This window comes from Rattus norvegicus, chromosome 10 (genome assembly GCF_036323735.1).
Source record: "Rattus norvegicus strain BN/NHsdMcwi chromosome 10, GRCr8, whole genome shotgun sequence".
NCBI lineage: Eukaryota > Metazoa > Chordata > Mammalia > Rodentia > Muridae > Rattus > Rattus norvegicus.
In genome coordinates, this window is record NC_086028.1 from 94,267,260 (window position 1) to 94,288,657 (window position 21,398).

Here is a 21,398-nt window from a genome sequence, read left to right on the forward strand (position 1 = left end):
ATTCTTTTGTCCTGTTTTATGGCTTGACTTGAATCAATTTTCAAATAGAAGACTTCTTTTTCCACTCTTTAGTGCAAGACTGACTCTTTGAAGCCCAGTTCATGATGGCTAAGACCAGCCAGACAGCATTCCTGGTTTAGAAAGGTAGAGAGACACAGAGGAAGGTGAGTCAGGATAGACAGCACAGCTTCCATTGCAAAGAAATCTACCTCACACTGCCGTGTGGCCCGCCACAAGCCTTTTCTCAAATGCTGGCATCCCTCAAAATCCCTAGTTTTTCCATAGAAGGTTCTATGAACTTACACTCAGGGTTTGTAGTTAAGTGTCTTATGCTGCAGTTCCACATGTACAGACAGCCTGCACCAGAAGCTAGGACTAGTGTTATACATGCTGTCTAGGACAAGCGAAGTCACAGAAATGCAACATATATTGGCCCCATTGCTTCCCTGATGCAGTGCCCAAATACAAATGCTACCAACTCTCCCTCACCTCATTCCAGTGAGCATTTCAGATAGAGAAGCATGTCATTCCACAGAGTTAAATGTAATTAGTGAGAAAATCAAGGTCAGACATATAGGGGAAATGCTACAGAGCCAAGAGTAGGTGTAATAACCACGCCAGTCATAAAGTCTAAAGTTGCCGAGAGTGGCCATGCCCATCACAGTTTAGCTTCATAGCAGCTGAAGACAAAGGACATAAGTTAGAAACTAAATCAAGGTCTTGGGAAACACAAATGCCTCTCTGTAGCTCCAGCTGCTCCTTTAATTCTGCTCAGTGGACACCGCTCTTCTTTGCCCCTGGTGAGGACTCAGAAAGGAGCCTTGGTTTCTCAGGTCACTCGGCCTACACTCACTTTAAACTGCGCAGTCTGAATCTGTTGGGTCATTCGCAGAAAACTGACTGGTTCCTGGTTAATCTGAGTGTCACTCTGCAGCTTGCGCCAGGTTACTACTGCCTAAGGCCAGCTCCAAGGCCTCCCAGCTGAGATCAGGGGCCTGGGCCACAGAAGGTTTTCTCCAGCAGTTTTGCTCTGAAAGCAAGAGTTGGGTTTTGCTTGCTGGGAGCATTCCCTAGATGACCAGGGCTTCTCACACTCCAGGATGCCAGCAGGTCGCCTGAGACCTTCCATTACGATAGTGGTTCTTAAAACACACATTGAGTAACAGGGATATCCTCTGTGCTTGGGATCTAGAAACCTCTGTAGGTAGAGAAGAGCTGTTACGGTCTCAGAGAAGCCAGGCTAGGAAAGGCCCTTAGCAACCATGTGTAAGAGAGCTTGGGAAGCAAAGGAAGATGCTTTAGGGTGGGAGGACCTTTATGGTACAGCAGATTCCCAGCAACATCCCTACATGAAATCAGCATCAAGCTGCTCAAGGCCGAGATGGACAGGGCTCGATGGAAGAGACGTTGACTAGCACCAGCAAGACTGGTTATAGTCAGTTGGACCAGGGCTAGAGGCTGTTGCTTAACCCGGGGTCTTCTTTTGAGGTACTTTGTATTGCATCTTGGTGTCTTTATCTCTAAAACAGAGCTGGGCATACCTAACAGGCCATGTGATAATATTCGCAGCAGCTCCAGCACACTACCAAATAACAGTGATGTAGTGAGCTTATATCTCCTTCATTCCTACCCCAAAGCTGGACTCACCAGTCTCTCAGCCAGTGATTTTTGCTTTTAGGGCTAAAGATTCTGTTACCTATTTTTCATATCCCCTTGAAAGAGCTTACGTTTTCAGTTCAGTACATTGAAACGTAATGATCTTCCGGTGCATTCTTCTTTGGCTTAGAAAAGCTCTTGTGGAACACAGCAAGAGCATCTTTGTTCTGTTCCAGCACTAGGAGTGGAGTGGGAGTAGGACTACCTCAAGGCTATTCCGAATAACCCTCTCCATGAGGACCAATGAGATGTACCCAAATGAGGACTGTGTCTCTGAATACAATTTTGAATATTTATGTACTGTGATATCTATCTTGCAAATATTTTTGACACTTTGCTCATTAATCACACTAGACTTTTACTGCAGAAAATGTGGTAGTTCACAGTCTTGCAAAATCCTGAAGTTCATATGTCACATCTCCCACTTACAGGGAGAGTGTCACTTTTTGAGCTTCACCTGCAGAAAGTAAGAAGAATGAAGAGGCCCTCATCCAGCAGGCAAAGAGCAGTTGACAGGGAGAATAGTGGCAATCTGCCGAAGTCTGGGAAGGCAGGTTGAAGATAAATATTGAGTAGTCCCAGGGAAGAATAAAATACATGTCACTGCCCCTAGCCCCCAAGGATCAGGGATCATCATAGAAGAGAGGGTAGAAAGATTGTACAAGTCAGAGGTCAAGAAAGACCAGAGAAAAAACAGTGCCTTCTGGACAGGACAGGAACACTGTACTCAAGAAATCTCAGCAGCTGTGTTGCCTGCATAAGGTCTGCACAAGACCAAGCCTATCAATGTTCCAACATGGAGCAGGGAGGGGCTCCTGACCGCCACCACCACTAGCTGAGAGCTATTAATTGATGGACCCTGGGGAGGGAAAGTCAGTTTCATTGAGGGAATGAACCCTGGGGACAACCATATTTCAGTGGACGACACCACACCCCATGACAATATGGGCAGCAAATTTAAACTCAATGGATTATTCTTTTTGAAAATTTTGGAGAGGTGGGAGTTGATCTGGCAGAAGTTAGAGAAGTAATAGAAGGTGAATATGAAAAAGCATTGCGTAAAATTCTTGAAGAATTCGAAATATATTAAAAAATACAACTAGGAGGATGAGGTCAGTGGACACCAAACATCCAGTCTAATCCCTAGTCAAAGACAAGGGGGACCCAAAGTCCCTCAATAAGAAGCCACAGAATGGCAGTCTGGGATACTTTAGGTATGTTATACTCTAGAATAAATTGCTTCTAGGAAGCATTCAAAATCTCTTGAGAACGACCCAACAGATTCAGACTGTGCAGTTTAAGGTGACTGTAGGCTGAGTGACCTGAGAAACCAAGGCTCCTTTCTCAGTCCTCACCAGCAGCCAGAGAAGAGCAGCCTCCACTGAGCAGGATGAAAGGAACAGTGGAGGCACAAAGGTTTTTATGGGTACACCTGAGTCCCCAGGTTCATTATGCCTGCTTTGTATGCTTAGGGGGAAAGACATGGAGAAGAAGACTTTGTATTAATTGCGTTATGTCTGAATACAGTGATTAGGCAACTTCAATTCTCTTAATGTGGTGTTGTTGTTGTTGTTGTTGCTGTTGTTGTTGTTGTTGTTTCTAGTTCCTGTGTATTTTATAATCCAAAGTGAAACACAATTTTAAAATTGATATTAGTCCAGAAACAGGGTTTATCTACCAGTGGTGTACCAAATGGCCTTAGCTGTTCAGAAGTTGGACTGACAAGCAATGCTAATAGTAAATTGATAAGGAAACATAACTATAACAAATTAACTAGGAGCAAGAGAGCTGGCTCACAGTATGTGAGGGTGCTTGCCACAAACCCTGATGACCTAACTTTAATCCTTAAAATCTGCAGGGCAGATAGAGAACCAAGTCCAAGGAGTTGTCCTCTGACCCCTGTACTGCACCATGGCATGTACACATACAATAAGTAAATGCAATTCAAAACTAGATTAGTTAAAATCAGATTTCCACATGAGGTCTCCTTTAAGGTGCCAAAAGAGTTTTGTCTGTCTGTAAGAGAAACAACACTGTATTTTAAGTCTGAGATGTTTGGTTTGGAACCATTTATTTAAACAAACAAACAACCCACTAGATTATATTTTTGTCAGAGTTTAGTGGTACAGGAAGCCTTTCAAAAGTTAAGGTTTAACAGATTTTGAACAACATTCTTAAAATTTGGGCAAAACTACTAAGAACCAGTTGTATTTTTGCTTAAAAATATGTTTGAGCTCAGTGTGGTGGACCACTAGAATCCCACCTGAGGCAGGAGGATCACGATTGCAGTCAGCCTAAGCAAATGCTCATTTCCAGAACACAAAAGGTAAAGACTGGTCTAAGAAACCATGTACCTTTCTACAGTGACTACCGCCTACATTAGATCTTGTGCTGTCCAGGGAATCTTAATTTACTTTACACATTACCAACTGTGATTAAAGTTACTTCAAAAAGTGTTAAAACATTAACTTTTTCTTTGTGAAAGACATGTTTATTATGCAATATCAGTGCTAAAGGAGAAAAAGGCTTACATGGCCAGGCCAGTAATTTTAAAAAAAAAAAATCTAGTTAGAAACTTCTGAAACTTTCATCTAAAGCAAGCAATACAAACCACATCAGAAGCCTCATAATTTCATCATGAGTGCAATGCTTACTCTGTGGTTAGGATCATAAGCATTCGTGATCATTGTTGTACATTCAGACTCGAAAGTACACGCATGTGTTCTTCTCTCACTCCGTGAATTTCATTTCCCAGAGTAGCTCTTGAAAAAGTTACCTTAAAAGCTGTTTGTTGCCAAGAACGTCACTACTCATGCAAATAACAGTGGGCAGAACAATAGATGGTGTGCTCTCCACTTGTCATAACCTAGGATCACAAGGGGAAAGGGTCTCAGTTGAGGGATTACTAGATCAGTTTGTCAGTTTGGTCTGTGAGTATGTCTTTGGGGAATTGTCTTGATTATTACTTGGCTAAGCCCACTTTGGGTAGCACCATTCTCTAGGCTGGGCCATAAACATGTGAAAGTGAGGAGATTTAGCTGAACGAGCAAGCAAGGATACCCACATGCACTTATTTCTCTCTGCTCTTAACTACGGACATGATGTTACTGGTTCCTTCAGTTCTTGCCTTGCCTTTCCCCTCAGTGATGGACTGTAATCTGAAATCACAAGCAGAACGACCCTTTCCTCCCCTGTGTTGCTCTTTGTCAGGATAACACAGCAACAGCAGTAAAATTAGGACATATACTGGTCAGCTGGGGCTATGGAAGGACCAGAGCAGACTTGACAGGAAAGATTGTTCTATGAGGGAGGTGTTGAAAGTTAGATGGAAAAGATGTGTCAAGAGAGAAACTAACTATAAAATGTGTAACTCATGCTATAGATAACAGAATGTACAAGTTGTTCTTACTGAATAAAAGGCTTCCTGAGCCTCTGCTCAGCCTTCCTTTGCAGGACTACTCAGCCCCTGCCACGTGGACTGTGCCATCCTTGCTCAGCTCACCCTGTTTTCTCTTTGTTGATCTCTACAAGGTTGTTTCCTGGGAAACAGTTCCTCCTCCTCCCTGCCTATTGCCTGTCAAAATTAGCTGTTCCTCAAAGCTCTTCCTAAGACACTGTTGCCATCATACCAAAACCCCATGCCTTTTTACTGTGTGTTGGACTTGAGCACCTATCTTTAACAGCTGTCAAGATTTGACCACATTGAAGCTGAGGCAGAAAGATCGCTGAGTCCAAGGCCAGCCTGGGCTAGCTACTTAGAGAGTTCTAGGACAGCTTGGTCAACAGAATAAGATCCTGAGTTAAAGCCCATATTTCCTTTCTTTTTCCTCTCATTTTATGCTAACCTACACTGAAGGAAGCTACAAACATCATTTTTCCTTGTGTACCCCCAGAATTCATCTGAGAAAACATGGTTCACACAGTCCTCAGTCTCATTGTCATACCCAGGAGAATTAAGCTGTCCTTTAGCCTTATTTATTACCTGTTTCATAGTTAAGGGTCCCCATTGACTTCAAATTGCCACTTTATGGGCAACTTGTCTGAATCAAAATCCAAACAAGATGCAAATGTTGCATTTGATCTTCATCATCTCTGTCTTTTTTAATCTAAAGCATGCCTTTCTTTGCTTTTGTGCCATGACATTGACTTCCTGCAGAAAGCAGGTCAGTTGTCCTGCAGAATGTTCCACATTCTGGATTTATCTGCTTCCTTCCTTGTGGTGTCTTTGAACCTCTTTCTCTGTTCTTCTCCTTCCTTTTGTTCTCAATTGGCAGCTTAAGACACTTACTGTGCCCTCCTGCCTTTTGTCTTTATCACGTAGCTTGTATGATAATGTCAGCTGCCTAAAAGATATGACCAAGGCTTACCCCACTTTGAGCCTCCCATATAATATCGAGCACATTCTGTATAGACTCAAAAAATTTTAAATGTAATATGAATTTAATCTATTCTTACTGTATTCTTAGAATATATTTCATTTATTCTTAATCTGAAGAAATTTACATTAGGGGTTAAGTTGCCAGAGAACTCACCACCTTAATGTAGGTCTCCATTTCTTGGTTTATAGTGAAAGAATTCCATTCACCCGGACTTAAAGTGCTACATTCTCATAGCTGAACATTCTGAAATTTTGGAGCATCATAAAACACTTAAAAAGAAATTTCCAAGACTCTTCTGGCATTCTTCCTGAGTCCATACAGAAGTGATTTTAGAAATCAGCTGGGTGGTGCTTCCAGCCTGAAAACTAGGTCACTAATCATCTTTCTGATCAGAAGAACTGAATTCTGCTTAGTAGTTCAGAAACCAAACGGCTGACTATAAAGACAATCACGTGTTTGCTCTGTTGTTGATAACTAAGTGCAAACTGAGCTTTAATAACTAGAAAGGAGTGGGAGAAACTTCAAAAGGTTGCGTGATAAATGTTTTTGACAATGTGTCAGCTGAACATTAAACAGGATCTTTGTAAATCCTCTCATTCTAAGTGCTTTAAATGGAAAGTTTTAAACTTCTTCCCTCATAAGTATGGGCTCCAGATATCCGAGAATCCTAAGGTTAAAAAAAGAACAACCCTTTCCTGACATAGATGATTTGCATCCCCTGTGTAAATGTGGGGGGATGGGAAGCAAGCACACCTCAGACTCTGCCTTGCCATGCTAGGCGTCTCTCTCCATCTAAGCATGCGTCATTGCTGTTCTGAAACTGCTTCATTTATGACATGAAATGGCCATGTATGCAAAACCATAGAAACACTAAAGAGGGAGTACGACATAATACATTCCCCTAGTGCTGTTCTCCAGATTGTCTGAGTACACTGCCGCTCCTCACAAGGACAAAATGACCTCTAGTAGAACTGGGTCCTATGAAAGCTTTTGGTTGTCGTGTTAGCCAAAGGAAGTGAATACACATGGGAGAAAAAAAAGACCTCCTATTTTTGTGTGTGTTCCCTCTCAAAACACCACACACACACACACACACACACACACACACACACACACACACACTTTCATGTAACCCAGATGGGAGAGGCACAACTGAGTCAGGTTTTTTATTTCCTGCATCCATTTTCATTCTCCTAGAGATGCACTTCCGCCTTTTCTGCGGAGGGACACCTGTCTTCCGTTACCATTTCCTAACCTGGAGATGGAACTAATTTTATGGTTCATTATGGTACAAGCATGTGACTCAACCTGCCAGTCAGAACATCCCGTTCTTCTGTCCTCTGGGACAAGCAGGGGACCTTACGAGGGCCAACTGATCTCTGATTTATTTCCATGGAGGAGGGGTGTGTGTGTGTGTGTGTGTGTGTGTGTGTGTGTGTGCGCGCGTGCGCGAGTGTGTGTTCAGTATTTCAACAGAAAACAAAGTCAACAATGGAAGGGTCCCCCCCCGCAGCTAGCATGCTAACTAAAAGCTTAAAGAGCCTGAAACTAGAAAGGGTTGTCTCACAGCTCAGGGGCCAGGAGCCTTAGATCTGGGCAGACTCAGTCCCCTCTGAATGTTGTCAGAATGGACGCTTCCATGCTTCTTTAGCTTTACTATTGCCCAGAGCTCCTCAATGCTCTTGGCTCAGAGTCACCCCACGCTCTGGCCAACTCTTTCCTACATAGCTTGGTTGGTTAAGAGGCCCATGCTAAACCCAAACATGGCTGCACATAACTGGGATCCCAGAAGTCAGGAGTCTGAGGTGAAAGAGCATGAATTTGAGCCCAGGCTGGATTACCTAGCAAGGCTATTGGCTTTGTTTTAGTTTTTCCTTTAAAAGGGTATACCCCACTCTAGTATAACCTCAGCTAATTATGTCTGTAAGGCCCCACATGCACATAGAAAGAACCACCATCACACATCTGCAGTAGTTATCTTTTCTGGGAAGGATATCATTCAGCCAAACCATCAGGAGAGTTGAGAATGAAGCTGATTGAGGAGAAAATGTATGAACTTGGCCTTGAACTTGGTAAGTTTGAGGTAATGCGAGGTGACTGACCGTGTATCTACAGGGGAGACAGTTGTAGGCATCAAATTAGAGGACATGTGAGGAACTATGTGTGGAGATGAATGTTGGGAATCAGCAACAGGGAAACTTAGTTAACATTGCCCATCATACATGGAAACCCAGATGGTGTGGTGTGGGTTCCAACTGAAATTTATAAAAATCAATATATTGCCCATTGGAGATGCTCTATACAAAAAAAGTAGATTGAGAAGATCCTTTGGGAGAAATATGCATAGTTGAAAGGATAAAAAAAATGAGGAAAGCAACAGAAGCTTGAGGAAGACCATCCCAATTTTGTGATGTGAAAGGAAAGGATGTCTGGAAGGAGGAGGCCCAGCTATGTCCAGGCCAGTAGAGAAACCCTAGACAATAAAGATGTGGTGCGGGCACTGGATTGGCCATAGAAAGGTCACAGCTCACCTTGCAGAGAACAAGCTTCAGCAATCACTGGAAACAGAGTCAGGTTACAGAGGAGGAAGTTAGCTGGTGGTAGGAGTACATGAGGAGTGGGATGAAAGGTATCCAGAACAAAACAAAGGTCCATGAGCATCAGAGAATAAGAGGAACAAGGCTGAAGTCACCACTGTACTGGCTCATAGCCCATCTGTACAATATATGAAGGAACAGGGCAGCAAGGAAGACAGCCTGCCAATGAGAGCACGAAGGAACTCAGCCATGACTGACCCTTTGAATTTGAAAAGGAAGAACTGACACCTGTTGTCTTTTTTTTCTTTTCTATTTTTCGGAGCTGGGGACCCAACCCAGGGCCTTGCGCCTGCTAGGCATGGGCTCTACCACTGAGCTAAATCCCCAACCCCTCCTGTTGTCTTAAAACCAGAAGAGACCACACTGTTGACACTTGAAGAAGCAGGCTGGATGATCAGAACACAGCTGTTTTTATTACTTTTTAAAACACCTCTCCCCATCCCTTTCTCCTTCTCCCTCCTCTCTCTCTCTCTCTCTCTCTCTCTCTCTCTCTCTCTCTCTCTCTCGTGTGTGTGTGTGTGTGTGTGTGTGTGTGTGTGTGTGTGTGTATGTGTGTGTACACACTATGGCCTTTGACAGTTCTTGCATTGAGCCTCACTTGAAGCAAGATCCCTGTTCACTACCACATACATAGGTTAACGGGCCCATGAGCTTCCAGGGCTTCTCCTGTCTTAACTTCCCAGCTCCCCACAGGAGCATTGGAATTATAAAAATGCCACTACACCTGGCTGTATGGTTTGGGGAATTCAAAACCAGGTTCTAATCCTTGCACAATAAATAAGCCCTCTACCCATTGAGCCATTTCTTGAGCCCTACTCAAGTGTTTTAAATAAAAAGCCATTTGATCTTTACGTAGCTGGTTGGTATTACCAGCACAAACTGCTACTATAGTGTAAATAATAATTGTCCGGGGGTTGGGGATTTGGCTCAGTGGTAGAGCGCTTACCTAGGAAGCGCAAGGTCCTGGGTTCAGTCCCCAGCCCCGGAAAAAAAAAAAAAAAGAAAAAAAAAAGAACCAATAATTGTCCAAGCATCTCAGAGATCGCTTTAAAGATTGGGAGAGGAAGTTGTTCCCCTTATGAAGCAGTCTATACAACAAGGGGAAGCAGATGAAATTCCAAAAGCTGAAGCATGGGTGTGTTGTAAGCACACAGCCTTAACCAGTAGCCTGAATTTTCTTGAATCGAGATTTGAGACGTTTCCTGGGAAAACCCTTGAATATGGGGATTGTAGATCAAATGTGTGAATGGTTAACATTGTAAGAAAGTTGAAATTTAAATGAATGGCCGATGGGTCTACTCCCTTTCTTGGGCTTGTACAAAAGAGTGGTGGTCTCTAACGATCTGACATTTCTAGTGATGTGTACTCTGTTCTGCAAAGGGCGAACTCAAGTGTGTGCGCGGTGAAAGCACTGGCCAGAGGGGGAAATGCCCTGTGCTCCTAAAATTCCCAGCTGTGGTGCTTAAACTCGATCCTGGATTTTACACCCAAGATAAGAACTTGTTCACAAGTGAGGCTGCCTGAGAAGGAGAGGGGCGGATGTGCTTTGAATTTCCTGGGTAGAAATAGGCGTGAGGACTGTCTGTCGGTGGTCGGTGGCCGCCGTGTGACAGGAGCACTGATGATGTGTGTTGAGGGACTCCAGCCTCCTCAGATCATCAAAGTCCTGGAGTGACAGGAACTTCTCTGAAGACCAGGAAACACTTAGCTTTTCTTAAAGTGCATTTTTAGAGGAAATCCTATAGGGATTTTTAAAGGACTGAAAATAGATGTGAGAAAGAAAGGGGGAAAATTTGTCTTTTCTTTCCAGAAAACACCATTTTTGTTTTTCACATTGTCCATAATATTTTTGTTTAGTGTTGAATGGGAGATCTAGCAGGTTCACAGTCAAATGCTGTTCTTACACGTGTGGCTTAGAAACAGCACTAAAGTTTTTCCTGAGAGAAAATTTAATGTACGTGCAAAATAGCATATGTGTTGGATTAAAATCCCCCAGCATCCTCTTTTCCTCACACCAGTGTCACAAGGCAGACTGATTATGAAAGGTTTTTAGAAGTGGTTTCTTGGAATGCAGGAGTGTGGGACCGGAAACGTGAATGTCACCATGACAGGAAAAATGATACCAAGTGTTGGGGATGCTTCAGTGGTCCCCACAGGAGTTGGAGCTCACTGTAGATCTGTGGCTGAGTGCTGCCCCATCCCTCACTACTTCATGGTTCATCTCTTCAACTTTGAAGCTATGAATGAAGCGACACTACAGGAGACAGCTTGAGCGGCATTTCAGCCAGCAAAGTCTTGTTACTTTTGTTCCTAGACTTGGCCTATTTAAATATTTAGTAATACAGCAGGAGATGCAGTGGCCTCCCTCAATAGCCAATGAAACCAGCCCATTAAAATGTCACATTCTGCCATCATGGCACCTTTAGTAGCCCTAGCTGTGCGTCTCCCCACATGAGTGACAGGGCTTGGCCTTCTTCCTTTGTTTGTTTATATTATTTACTAAGATAAAAATAAAGAAGGAAATCAAGTCCAATCTTATGCCCCACTTGTATTTTATCTTAGCCTGAAGTTAGCAATATTAAAAAGAAAGATGTCTATCGGTTCTGTGTCAATTTGCATGTCAAAGAAAGCCTCCTCCAAGGAGCACCATTAGAGCTGGGTGTGAGTGTGTAGCATAGACAAACATGGGCATCATTACATAGGCAACTGAGTTGAAGGGAGAGTCACCCTCATTCCCCCTTTGTCACCATGGTTTCTACACTGGCCAAAGACTGTCATTTCTGCCTAAGATCAAAACTAAAGGATATATTAAAACTATATAATAGTTTACAGACTTTAACAATAAACTTTAAAAATCATCTTACATGTTTCAAATGGAAAATACACCACCACTAAAAACGAAACCCTGAACTTCACGTTTACCTAAATTGGAAAACAAGCAGACCTCTGGTCTCTAGTTGTCTTCTCACGAAGGAGCAAAGCATAGTCTAAGTCAACAGAGGGGGTGCCTCAGGTGTGGTGGCTCTCAATGCTTCCAGAAGCAGGTGTATTGGAGGCTAGTGCACACTGCTGATGGTTCTGTTTGCATTTGCAAGTAACTCCCAGTTTCACTTGAGGTTTTTATGTCAGGATGAGAAAAGGAGATGAAAACGGTATTGTCATATTGTTGTGATGACAGCTTGGAATACATTCTGAGACAGCCAGGAAGGGACAGTGGAGGCACGACACTCAGGCGTCCTAGGCAAGGTCAGGGTTCTCTAGAAAGACTCTGGACACAGTCAAATGCTGTGCTATCAGAAAGCTCTATCTATGCCATGCTCCTGGGGACATTTTCTTTTTGGAATCACTGTTCCGTGGTACTCTCTTCCAATGAGCTTTTTCTTTATTGAATGATTTTTAACTGCTCTGTGATTGAAATAAACTATTGTTCCATTTATTTATGATTAGAAGGTATGGATCTACCCACTTCCTCCTTGTTTAATTAATTCACCGCTATATGAGGAACTTTGGATTTACATACAATGGCACATATGTTCTTACTACATGGTTTACAATCTAGGGAGTGCCTCATGCTAAGTTATGGTGGCTAACGTCATAAAAACAGCATTGAGTATTATAATCCCGCCTCCTGTCCCTGGACAACCCACCCAATGGGAAGGCCTGGAACACCAGTCCTTCTCCTTATCCTGAAGAGCCCTACAGATCCATAAAATCCTTCACACTTGGCCTTGCTCTGATTGTTTCCATGTTTTAAACAAACAAAGCAACTTTTCTCCCAGGCCCCTCACTGCTAGGGGCACACCCTCATTGTGCGTATAGAAAGAATTATGTCATTTACATTTTTCTTCTATAACATGTTTTCCTTTGCTCCCTACCACAAAATACCAGAACAATTCTACTCTCTGCCAAACTGGCCTACAGAGTAGTTAAAAGCAGATATAATTAAAGAATCATCTCTTTAGTGACGATACCAATTGACAAAACAGAATTAACACAGAAGGAGTAGTCCTGCAGGATACAGACTTAAATGTTCGCAATGAGGATTGGTTTCCTATTTTTGACCTAAAGGGACATTCTGTTCTTCAACTTCTTGAACTTTTCTTTTTTTCAGGAATAAGCTAAAGGGGTGTGTGTGTGTGTGTGTGTGTGTGTGTGTGTGTGTGTGTGTGTATGCCACGTGTGTATGCAAGTGTATGTGACTTTGTGTTTACAAGTGTATTTGCTCAAGTGTAGACGGGAATGTGTATGTCTGAGTGTGTGCATATCATATGTGTGTACACGTGTATACATGTGTGTATGATGTCACAACTGGTGGTTTCTCAAAAAAAAAAAAACCACAACTTGAAAGAAACCCCACTGGTTGTACATTCTGAAAAGCTGTGGTCATTTCCCATGGTCTTCTATGTTATAATCAGAGGTTCAGATTCAAATAACAATTGTTTTAGAATATTCTTCTGGGAACAGTTGCCAACAGAAACCATCATTTTCCTTTCATGTGCTACACTTTAATTGAGAAAGAATATTTCTGGCTTACTTTTCAATTTTTACAATGATTTTTTAATAGATAATAAAAGTCATTTCAGATACAACTTTCTCTGATTAACCTCTGAAAAGATTTTTGTGCTTTACATTTTTTAACTATGAGCAAGTTCTAAGCACTACTGGTTTTGAAAAGCAGATGTAATTGGAATTCTATCTTGATAATAATGATAAAACCTGGTGGGCTGAATAGACTCACTGTGTGGGGTGTGAGGACAATTCCATTTGACTTCCCCCCCCCACTGTCTCACCACTGCCTCCCACCCCTCCTGATCTCGCAGCTCTCTGTGCTCCTTTTCCCTCCTCTGCCTACTCTGCTTCGTGGCCATCATGAAGCCCAGGTTCAGGACACTCTTTAATTTGCTCATTTTCCCAGACAAGGGTCCCCCTGCACATGGCGTCTAAGAGGCTCTCTATCCTGCTCAGACCTAACTGTCAGGTCAACTTTCAGCTCAGGGGGCTGTGACTACAGTTACTGAGCTACAGGGCTTTGAACGTCACACATTGGTTACTCTCTGTTAAAGAGGCTGGACCTTCCACCATCAAGACCTCAGCAGAGGGGATGTCTGTGAGACTGCAATTCGTCTCTCGGGCGGCTGTACTTGACTAGCCTCCTTTTGAGCATGATTCCAATCAGTATGGCACACAAGCACCCAGGACTGGACCACAGCCATTGTCCCAGGACCCTTGTATAACATCTGAGAAGCTCAAACTGGTACCATTGCCTTGGGTGTTAGGATTTCAATGTATGAACTTATTGGATATAAATATTAATATCACAGCAATGGGTCCTCCTTGAAGTCCCAGTAGCACTTTAAAATCAGCATGTTAAAACCATACTGCCCCAACATTTCTGAGTTGCTATTACCAAAATCCTTGACTCTCATGGTCAAAGCCCTGAGATAGCTAAGTTCCTCCTCCCAAGCTGCCATTCATGGTTCTACCACCTAAGTCTGCTTCTCCATAGCCACAGCTCCCACTCAAGGTCTTGTATTTGACTGTCCATCCTGAAACAGCCTTCTTCCTTCCCTTGCCTTCACTGGGACAATTAGTTCCTCAGAATTCAAAAGAAAAACACAAATAGCCGTGAAATGCTGCCACAAGGAGAGAAGCACATTAGCCTCAGGCTCTGGCATTTGGAGGTAACAAGTGATTGGTGAAGTGAGACCAGGAGAATGGTGAGGAGGAGAGGCGCGGGGACCAGCAGGAGGAGACACTGTGCAGAGTATGGGGCCTACTAGTGAAGGGGAGGCGGAACCAGGAGGAAGGAAACAGGCTTTCCTTTAAGACAGGGGAAATGCACAAGTTTATATTTTTCTGTGAGTAAAGCAAAAACTGGAAAATAACCCACTTTGTTATGACAGAAACCAGACAACATATGAGTATAATCACCACTATGTGTGTGTGTGTACAGAGATGGCTATGCATATTACAAAATATAATATGAACATAGATACAGTCTGTATTTCCAAACACAAGCCTACCACTGGTTAAATGTGCCCGATTAAGGACCGCCAGAAGCCCTGATGGTTGGAACGGACTTCCTTAGGGAGTGCAACTCCACCGTATACGACTCAGTTCCCTTTACATTGCAGTTTGGCAGTTGTCTGTGCCAGGCATTGGTCTGGCCAGGCACTAAGCCTGCAGAAGTGACAGGGATCCCACAGCTGTAATCATCTGCAGCCTCACACAGACAGGTATGATACTTCTCTTCAACAGCAGCTTGGGGAAAGCCCAGAGGAGTCCAGTGAGCTCCGCCCTGAGTTTCAGAACAGGGTGGGTGGGACAAAGAAAAGAGAGAGCAGGCAGAGAGAAAGAGGCGCAGGGCGCAGCCCAGACATTGAATTTGAAGTTAGAGAAACATTAGTGCCAGCCCAGTGCCTCCCTCCTGGCCATGGGGATTTGAGCACACTGAGCCCCCATGATTTCCTAAGACAGAATATGACTTGCTACAAAGATCTTCATGAGAGTTGTAAATACAGCCCCCACCCCACCTTAGCTTGTTATTGATGGTAACAGTGGCCCCAGCACAGCACACGAGCCCCCAGTCTTCTTCCATGCTGCTAGTCTAAGGCCCTGTTAGCTGTACTGAGGAAGTCAAGCTAGATCGCAGAGGTGGGGAGAGCAGCCCCAAATGTCAGTGGGCAGACATGGCCATTGGATTGGGGTTTCAGAAGGTCACTGGCAGTAGTGAAGTGACTTAGCAGCAAAGAGCTGGACAGGAAAGTGTGTGTGCATTTTCTCCACAGCAGAGGTTGTTACTCTCCACAGCCGTGCCATTTTATCACACCCTGTCTCCTGAGAGCCATCACAAGTAAAAGAATGCTACAGAACTGACAAGAATGGGAACAATGTCGTCTGTCTTTTTGGAATCAGACCACAATAGTATAAGACGAGATAAAAACTTGAGATTTCTAAGCTCATTCCCAGACCTAGTCAGATTGTAAATTCACAATGTTTAATATCAAAAAGACCCTAAAACCATATATGCTCATTTTAAAATCATCTTACCCTTTAAATTGAAAGTGTTTAATATAAGGTCTGCCCACGAGCATGCTTCATACAATCTCTACACTCTGAAACAACGTCATAACCATGCTTTTTCCTTTTTGGAGAGTGACCATGTATTTAGCTTTCATTAGATTCTCAGAGAGGGAACCCAACCCCCAAAATAAAAACAATGGTTTGTGTGTGTGTGTGTGTGTGTGTGTGTGTGTGTGTGTGTGTGTGTGTGTGTGTGTGTAAAAGCCTATGTGTGTGTGTTGTTGCTGGGTTTTGTTGTTGTTCTTTCTTTTTTTTTTTTTTCTTTTTTCTTTTTTTTTTTCTGGGGCTGGGGACCGATCCCAGGACCTTGCGCTTCCTAGGTAAGCGCTCTACCACTGAGCCAAATCCCCAACCCCGTTGTTGTTCTTTCTTAAGACAGCATATCACACTATATACCAAGACAACCATGAATTTATGATCCTCTTGCCCCAGCTTCCTGGGTGCTACAATTACAGGCAGATGCCACTGTTGCCTCATACATTGAGTTTTAGTGAACCCTAAATTAGACATTACACCTGTACCTGTGGCACTTAGATATATGATAGGCATTTTAGACATATATGCCAGGCTGAGCTCCAGGGCTTCTCCTGACACCTGCCCCATCTCTTAGAACTAACTGGTCAGACTCCTCAGGGGTCCTCACTTATTCTCATGCTCTGGACCTAGCTCTTCAGGACCACGACCTCTACCTTCAGAATCTACCTGGAATCCAGCATTTCATTCACCAGTTGATTCTACCCTGTTCCAGTTCTCCATCACTCTTTCCCAGGAAACCAACAGGTCCTGGTCAGCCTCTCCACACCTGCCTTGCCGTCGTCCAGTCTGCAGCCAAAGTGGTGCCTACTCAGAGTCCTCCAGCAGCTTCCTACCTCAGTGGAGCCTAAACGACTCCACTGACCTGAGACACTCACTCCATTTAGCCTGAGACCGCATTGTTCCGCCTCTTCTCCATCTCCACAGTGACCTCTGTGGCTTCCCCAGAGCTTTCCCATATGCAGTGGCCTCTGCCGTAATGTAAGAACGGCTTTCCTGGCGATCCGTGTGGCTCTGTTCTCCCTGCTGGTAAATATCTACTCAGATAACCTTTCTTGTGCCATCCATCTTAACATTGTAACTTTTCCCCAGAATGGCCCCTCCTCTGCTGTCATTCTCCTCTTCACTGACCAAGGATGTGTAGCTCGATAATTCTTCGCTACTTCCCCAGCACTGTAATGTCACTCTGGGGAATCAGGAGGGTGCCTCTGTTCTCCTGACTGTCACGATCTCAGCATCCTGCAGTAACAGAAACTGGATGAAGCTGGTTTTTACATTACCATCCTTGCTGTTACCATGCCATGCCTTCTCTTCACTATACCTTTCTGTGCATTGGCTCCATAAGAGGACAGCACGCCATACTGTGCTCTGTCCTTCCTAGTCTACTCTTCACTTACAGTGATGCCAACTGCGGACGGGAGTGGCTTCCAGCCTCCCCATATTAACCAGCATCTGCTTCTGACAGCTACTTGGCAACTGAAAGGTCCTCTCTCTCCACAACTTGCAAAGATTTCAAATTCCACACCATCCTCTCAGAGTTTCTATGGAGATTGGTTTAGGTTTGCTATAAATTAATCATTATAATCTTTAAATGTCATGTTGACTAGATGTCACAATACCTACAGATTTTGATGCTTTTCATTGTTACACTAGTAGGGCTGCTTTCATTAAAAATGGCTTCCTCCCTTATCACATGGTTGGAGCCCTATGCTGGATAGGAGACATTTTGGTAATAACTGAAACTTGCTAGTTCGTCTATTTTATACATTAGGACTTCTTTTTTTTTCTGTGGCTTTTTGGGAATTTTGAGACAGGATCTTGCTGTATAGCCTAGATTTGTCTCAGCCTTTTCAGATTGCAGTCATGTGCCACCACACTCAGCCACATTTGCAGGTTTTCATCCTCAGTACTCCTAGCTCAAATGCTGTGAGCGGAGCACCCAAAGCCTGGGCTTCTGTGCCTGCCGAAATCTTGGAAACAAAGTACTAAGCTGGGACCTGAGGCCTGGGTGATGCCAGTTCGTGAGGCAGGGCTCGTTTGTCAAGTGTGCTAATTTCTGATGTTGCTTTTATTTTACTGTTTCAGGCTTTACAAGATGAGCTAGAAACCCGCTCTAATCAGGTGCGAAGTGCAGAGAAAAAGTTACAGCACAAAGAACTGGAGGCACAGGAACAGGTAGGTCCTTTCCGCCTCGCTTGTTCCTTCCCCAGCTCAGGGGCTGCTTCCTGTGTCAGCTAGGGCCTCTGGCTTTGAGGACAGAGTGCCCACTGGATGGTCAAAACCAAGGACAAATATTACCAGTCAGAACAAGAGGTCCAGAGATGATAAAGACTGCATCTCTGACCTTCTGGTGGCTCTCCCTCCTTTAGTGTCTTAATTCTCAAAGCAATTCCAAGATGGCTGCAGCAACACCATATATCCTACCCATTCTGCACTCTCTGGATATACAGAGTCGTCAGTTTCTGGAATCTTGTGAGGGGTCAGAAATTCTTAGACTCACTTCTGCCTCTTTTTATTGGCAGCAGCAGATCACTTACTTGACCTAGCATGCCCAATCAAAGGCTAGAGGACTGAGATACGCCCAACTAGCCAATCAGGACTCATCAGCTGATGATGAACTTAGACAAGGAAGGGAAAGAAAAACACAGAAGTAGAGAAATAGATATGGAGTAGGCATCTCACAGTGTCTTCTATGCCATTGTTTAAAAATAAGTGGACATACAACTCCATAACATAAATGGACATTATTTAGTTAACAGACAAAAATCATGTTCTCTTTTCAATCTTGATGTTCTCTTTCTTTTCATTAGGTTAATAAAATAAGCCATGACAGTAGCCATTAACCTATTTTATTTTCAAATGGCAAGCTTATTTATACTCAACCCTTAGTTTTAGTGAATTATAGTACCTGGCCATGTTGACCCTTTAAAAGCTTTAGCAGTGGACCAACACAGAGCATGAGTGTTGGTGAGATCCAGGGGATACATTGTCCTCAGCCCCTGGGTACAGTCTTGCTACCCCTTCCTTGGCGTCACCAGACACTACCCACAAACCACCATGAGTGTTGCCACATGGCCATACCTCAGCTGTGCCAGGAAAGCTCAGTACAGGATCTCAGGATGGGTTGCTTTGATTTTTGGAAAATATAAGTGTTCCAGTCTGGTAATGGAGGCTCTGTTCATCTCTGGAGATATTGACAAAAAGGGGCTCAAGGCCAGGAATGTGGCCAAATGGTATGGGTTCTAACAGTCTCTGAGTTGTCAAAGGCTTCCCCATGTTCTATAGCTTATCTCTGCATTCTTTTAACAGACTCATCAACCAAAAGGTTTTAGTTAAGTTCAGTGTATCACCTTTTGTTCTTATGGATAATGTTCTTAGTATCAATCTAGAGAACTTGTTTCTAACATTAAATTTCAGATTTTCTCCTTTTTTGCCTTAAAGTTGTACAGTTTTTTTAAAAGTATATTCAAGGATGTGATCTATTCTGAGTTATTTTTTATTATTTTACTTATTTAATTTACATCCCACTCACTGCCTTTTCCCAGTCACCCCTCCCACAATTCTTCCTCCAACCCCCTCCCCTTCTCTAAGAGGGTGGGGCCACTGGATATCCCCCAACCCTGGCACATTAAGTCTCTATGAGGCTAGGTGCATCCTCTCCCAATGAGGCCAGACGAGGAAGCCCATCTAGAAAGACATATCCCACGTTCAGGCAACATCTTTTGGGATAGCCCCGTTCTAGTTGTTCAGGGCCCACATGAAGACCAAGCTGCACATCTGCTACCTATGAGCAGGGAGGCCTAGGTCCAGCCCGTGTATGTTCTTTGGTTGATGGTTCAGAGTCTGAGAGCCCCAAGGGTGCAGGATAGTTGACTCTGTTGGTCTTTTTATGGAGTTCCTATCCCCTTGGGGGCTGCAATCCTTCCTACTGTCCTTCCACAAGAGTCCCCAAGCTCCATCCATTGATTGGCTGTGGGCGTCTGCATTTGTCTGAGTCAGCTGCTGGGTGGAGCCTCCCAGAGGACAGCCATGCTAGACTCCTGTCGGTAAGCATAGCAGTATCATTAATAGTGTCAGGGACTGATGCTTGCCCATGGGATGGGTCTCAAGTGGGGCAGTTATTGGTTGGTCATTCCCTCAGTCTCTGCTACACCCCTATCCCTGCGGTTCTTGTAAACAGGATAAATTTTAGGTCGAAAGTTTTGTGGGTGGGTTGGTGTCCCTATCGCTTTATTGATGTTTCTGCCTGGCTATAGGAGGTGGCCTCTTTAGGTTCCATATCCCCAATGCTGTGAGTCACAGCAAAGGACACCCACGTTGACTCTTGGCTACCTCCTTTATCCCAGGTCTCTGTCTCTTTCTGGGGATGCAGGTTTCCATACATTCTCATTCCCATTCCCCTCCCAACCCCTCTCCCTGCCCCCCAGTTCCCTCCCTCCATCTGCTTCTTATAACTATTTTACTCCTCCTTCTAAGTGAGATTCAAGCATCCTTGTGTACTTAAAAGTATTAAGAATCCAGGCATAAGGTTTCTACCTGGTTTAGACCATTTATGTCCCTGGATGAAGGACACACACAGCCTCCATGTTTTTAACATGCCTTAAGCATGCCACAGCTGGACAGCTGCCTGCCCTCCATGCAGTTAGAACCCATTTCCCTGTCAATAACCCCAAATTACTATTTATTACGTTTCATCTGGACTGCTCTCTCTCTTTCTCCCTCTCCCTCTCTCCCTCTCTCTCCCTCTCTCCCTCCCTCCCTCTCTCCTTCTGTCCCTCTCTCCCTCTTTTCCTCCCTCTCACTCTCCTTCCCTCCCTCCCTCCCTCCCTCATGTTCTTCATCAGCTTCTTCTTTTTCTAGTAAAAAATATTTTAAAAGTCCAGTCCCAGGGTCTCATTTTGTCACATCCTTACTTGTACCTTCCTTCTTGTTTAGCTTCTTTGGGTAAATGGAATGTAGCATGGGTATCCTGTATTTTTTGGCTAATATCTACCGATAAGTGAATATATACCATACATGTCCTTTTGGGACCAAGTTACCTCATTCAGGATGATATTCTGAAATTCCATCCATTTGCCTGCAAATCCATGCTGTCTTGGCTTTAATAGCTGAATAGTATCCCATTGCATAGATGTACCACATTTTCTTTATCCATTCTTCAGCTGAAAGACATCTAGGTTGTTTCCGGTTTCTGGGCATTACGAATAAAGCTGCTGTGAACATGGCTGAGCAATGTCTTTGTGGGACGGAGGAGATCTTGTGGATATATTGCCCGGGAGTGGCATAGCTGGGTCTTGAGGCAGAACTATCCCTAGTTTTCTGAGAAACCACCATATTGATTTTTAAAGTGGTTATAAAGGTTTGTACTCCCACCAGCCAAGGCAGAGGATGCTCCACATCCTCGCCAGCATGAGCTCCCTCTTGAGTTTTTAATCTTAGCCGTTCTGAGGGGTGTACGATGGAGCCTCAGAGTTGTTTTGATCTGCATTTGACTCTGAACATTGCTTTAAGCACTTCTCCACTACGAGAGTCCTCTGTGGAGAACCTTCTCCACTACGAGAGTCCTCTGTGGAGAACCTTCTCCACTACGAGAGTCCTCTGTGGAGAACCTTCTCCACTACGAGAGTCCTCTGTGGAGAACCTTCTCCAC

The 21,398-nt window shown here is 43.9% G+C and overlaps 1 protein-coding gene across 10 annotated transcripts in view; it reads left to right on the forward strand.

Moving 5' to 3' along the window:
- Positions 1-21,398, forward strand: part of Cep112 (centrosomal protein 112) — a 467,050-nt gene that overhangs the window by 401,630 nt on the left and 44,022 nt on the right. For 9 of the 10 annotated variants that reach the window (XM_063268762.1, XM_039085650.2, XM_039085647.2 and 6 more), the window contains one exon: positions 17,834-17,923. In XM_063268762.1, coding sequence (XP_063124832.1) covers positions 17,834-17,923 — 90 coding nt within the window. Of the gene's footprint in view, positions 1-17,833; positions 17,924-21,398 lie in introns of those variants that run through there. The other variant, XR_005489758.2, reaches the window with a different exon arrangement.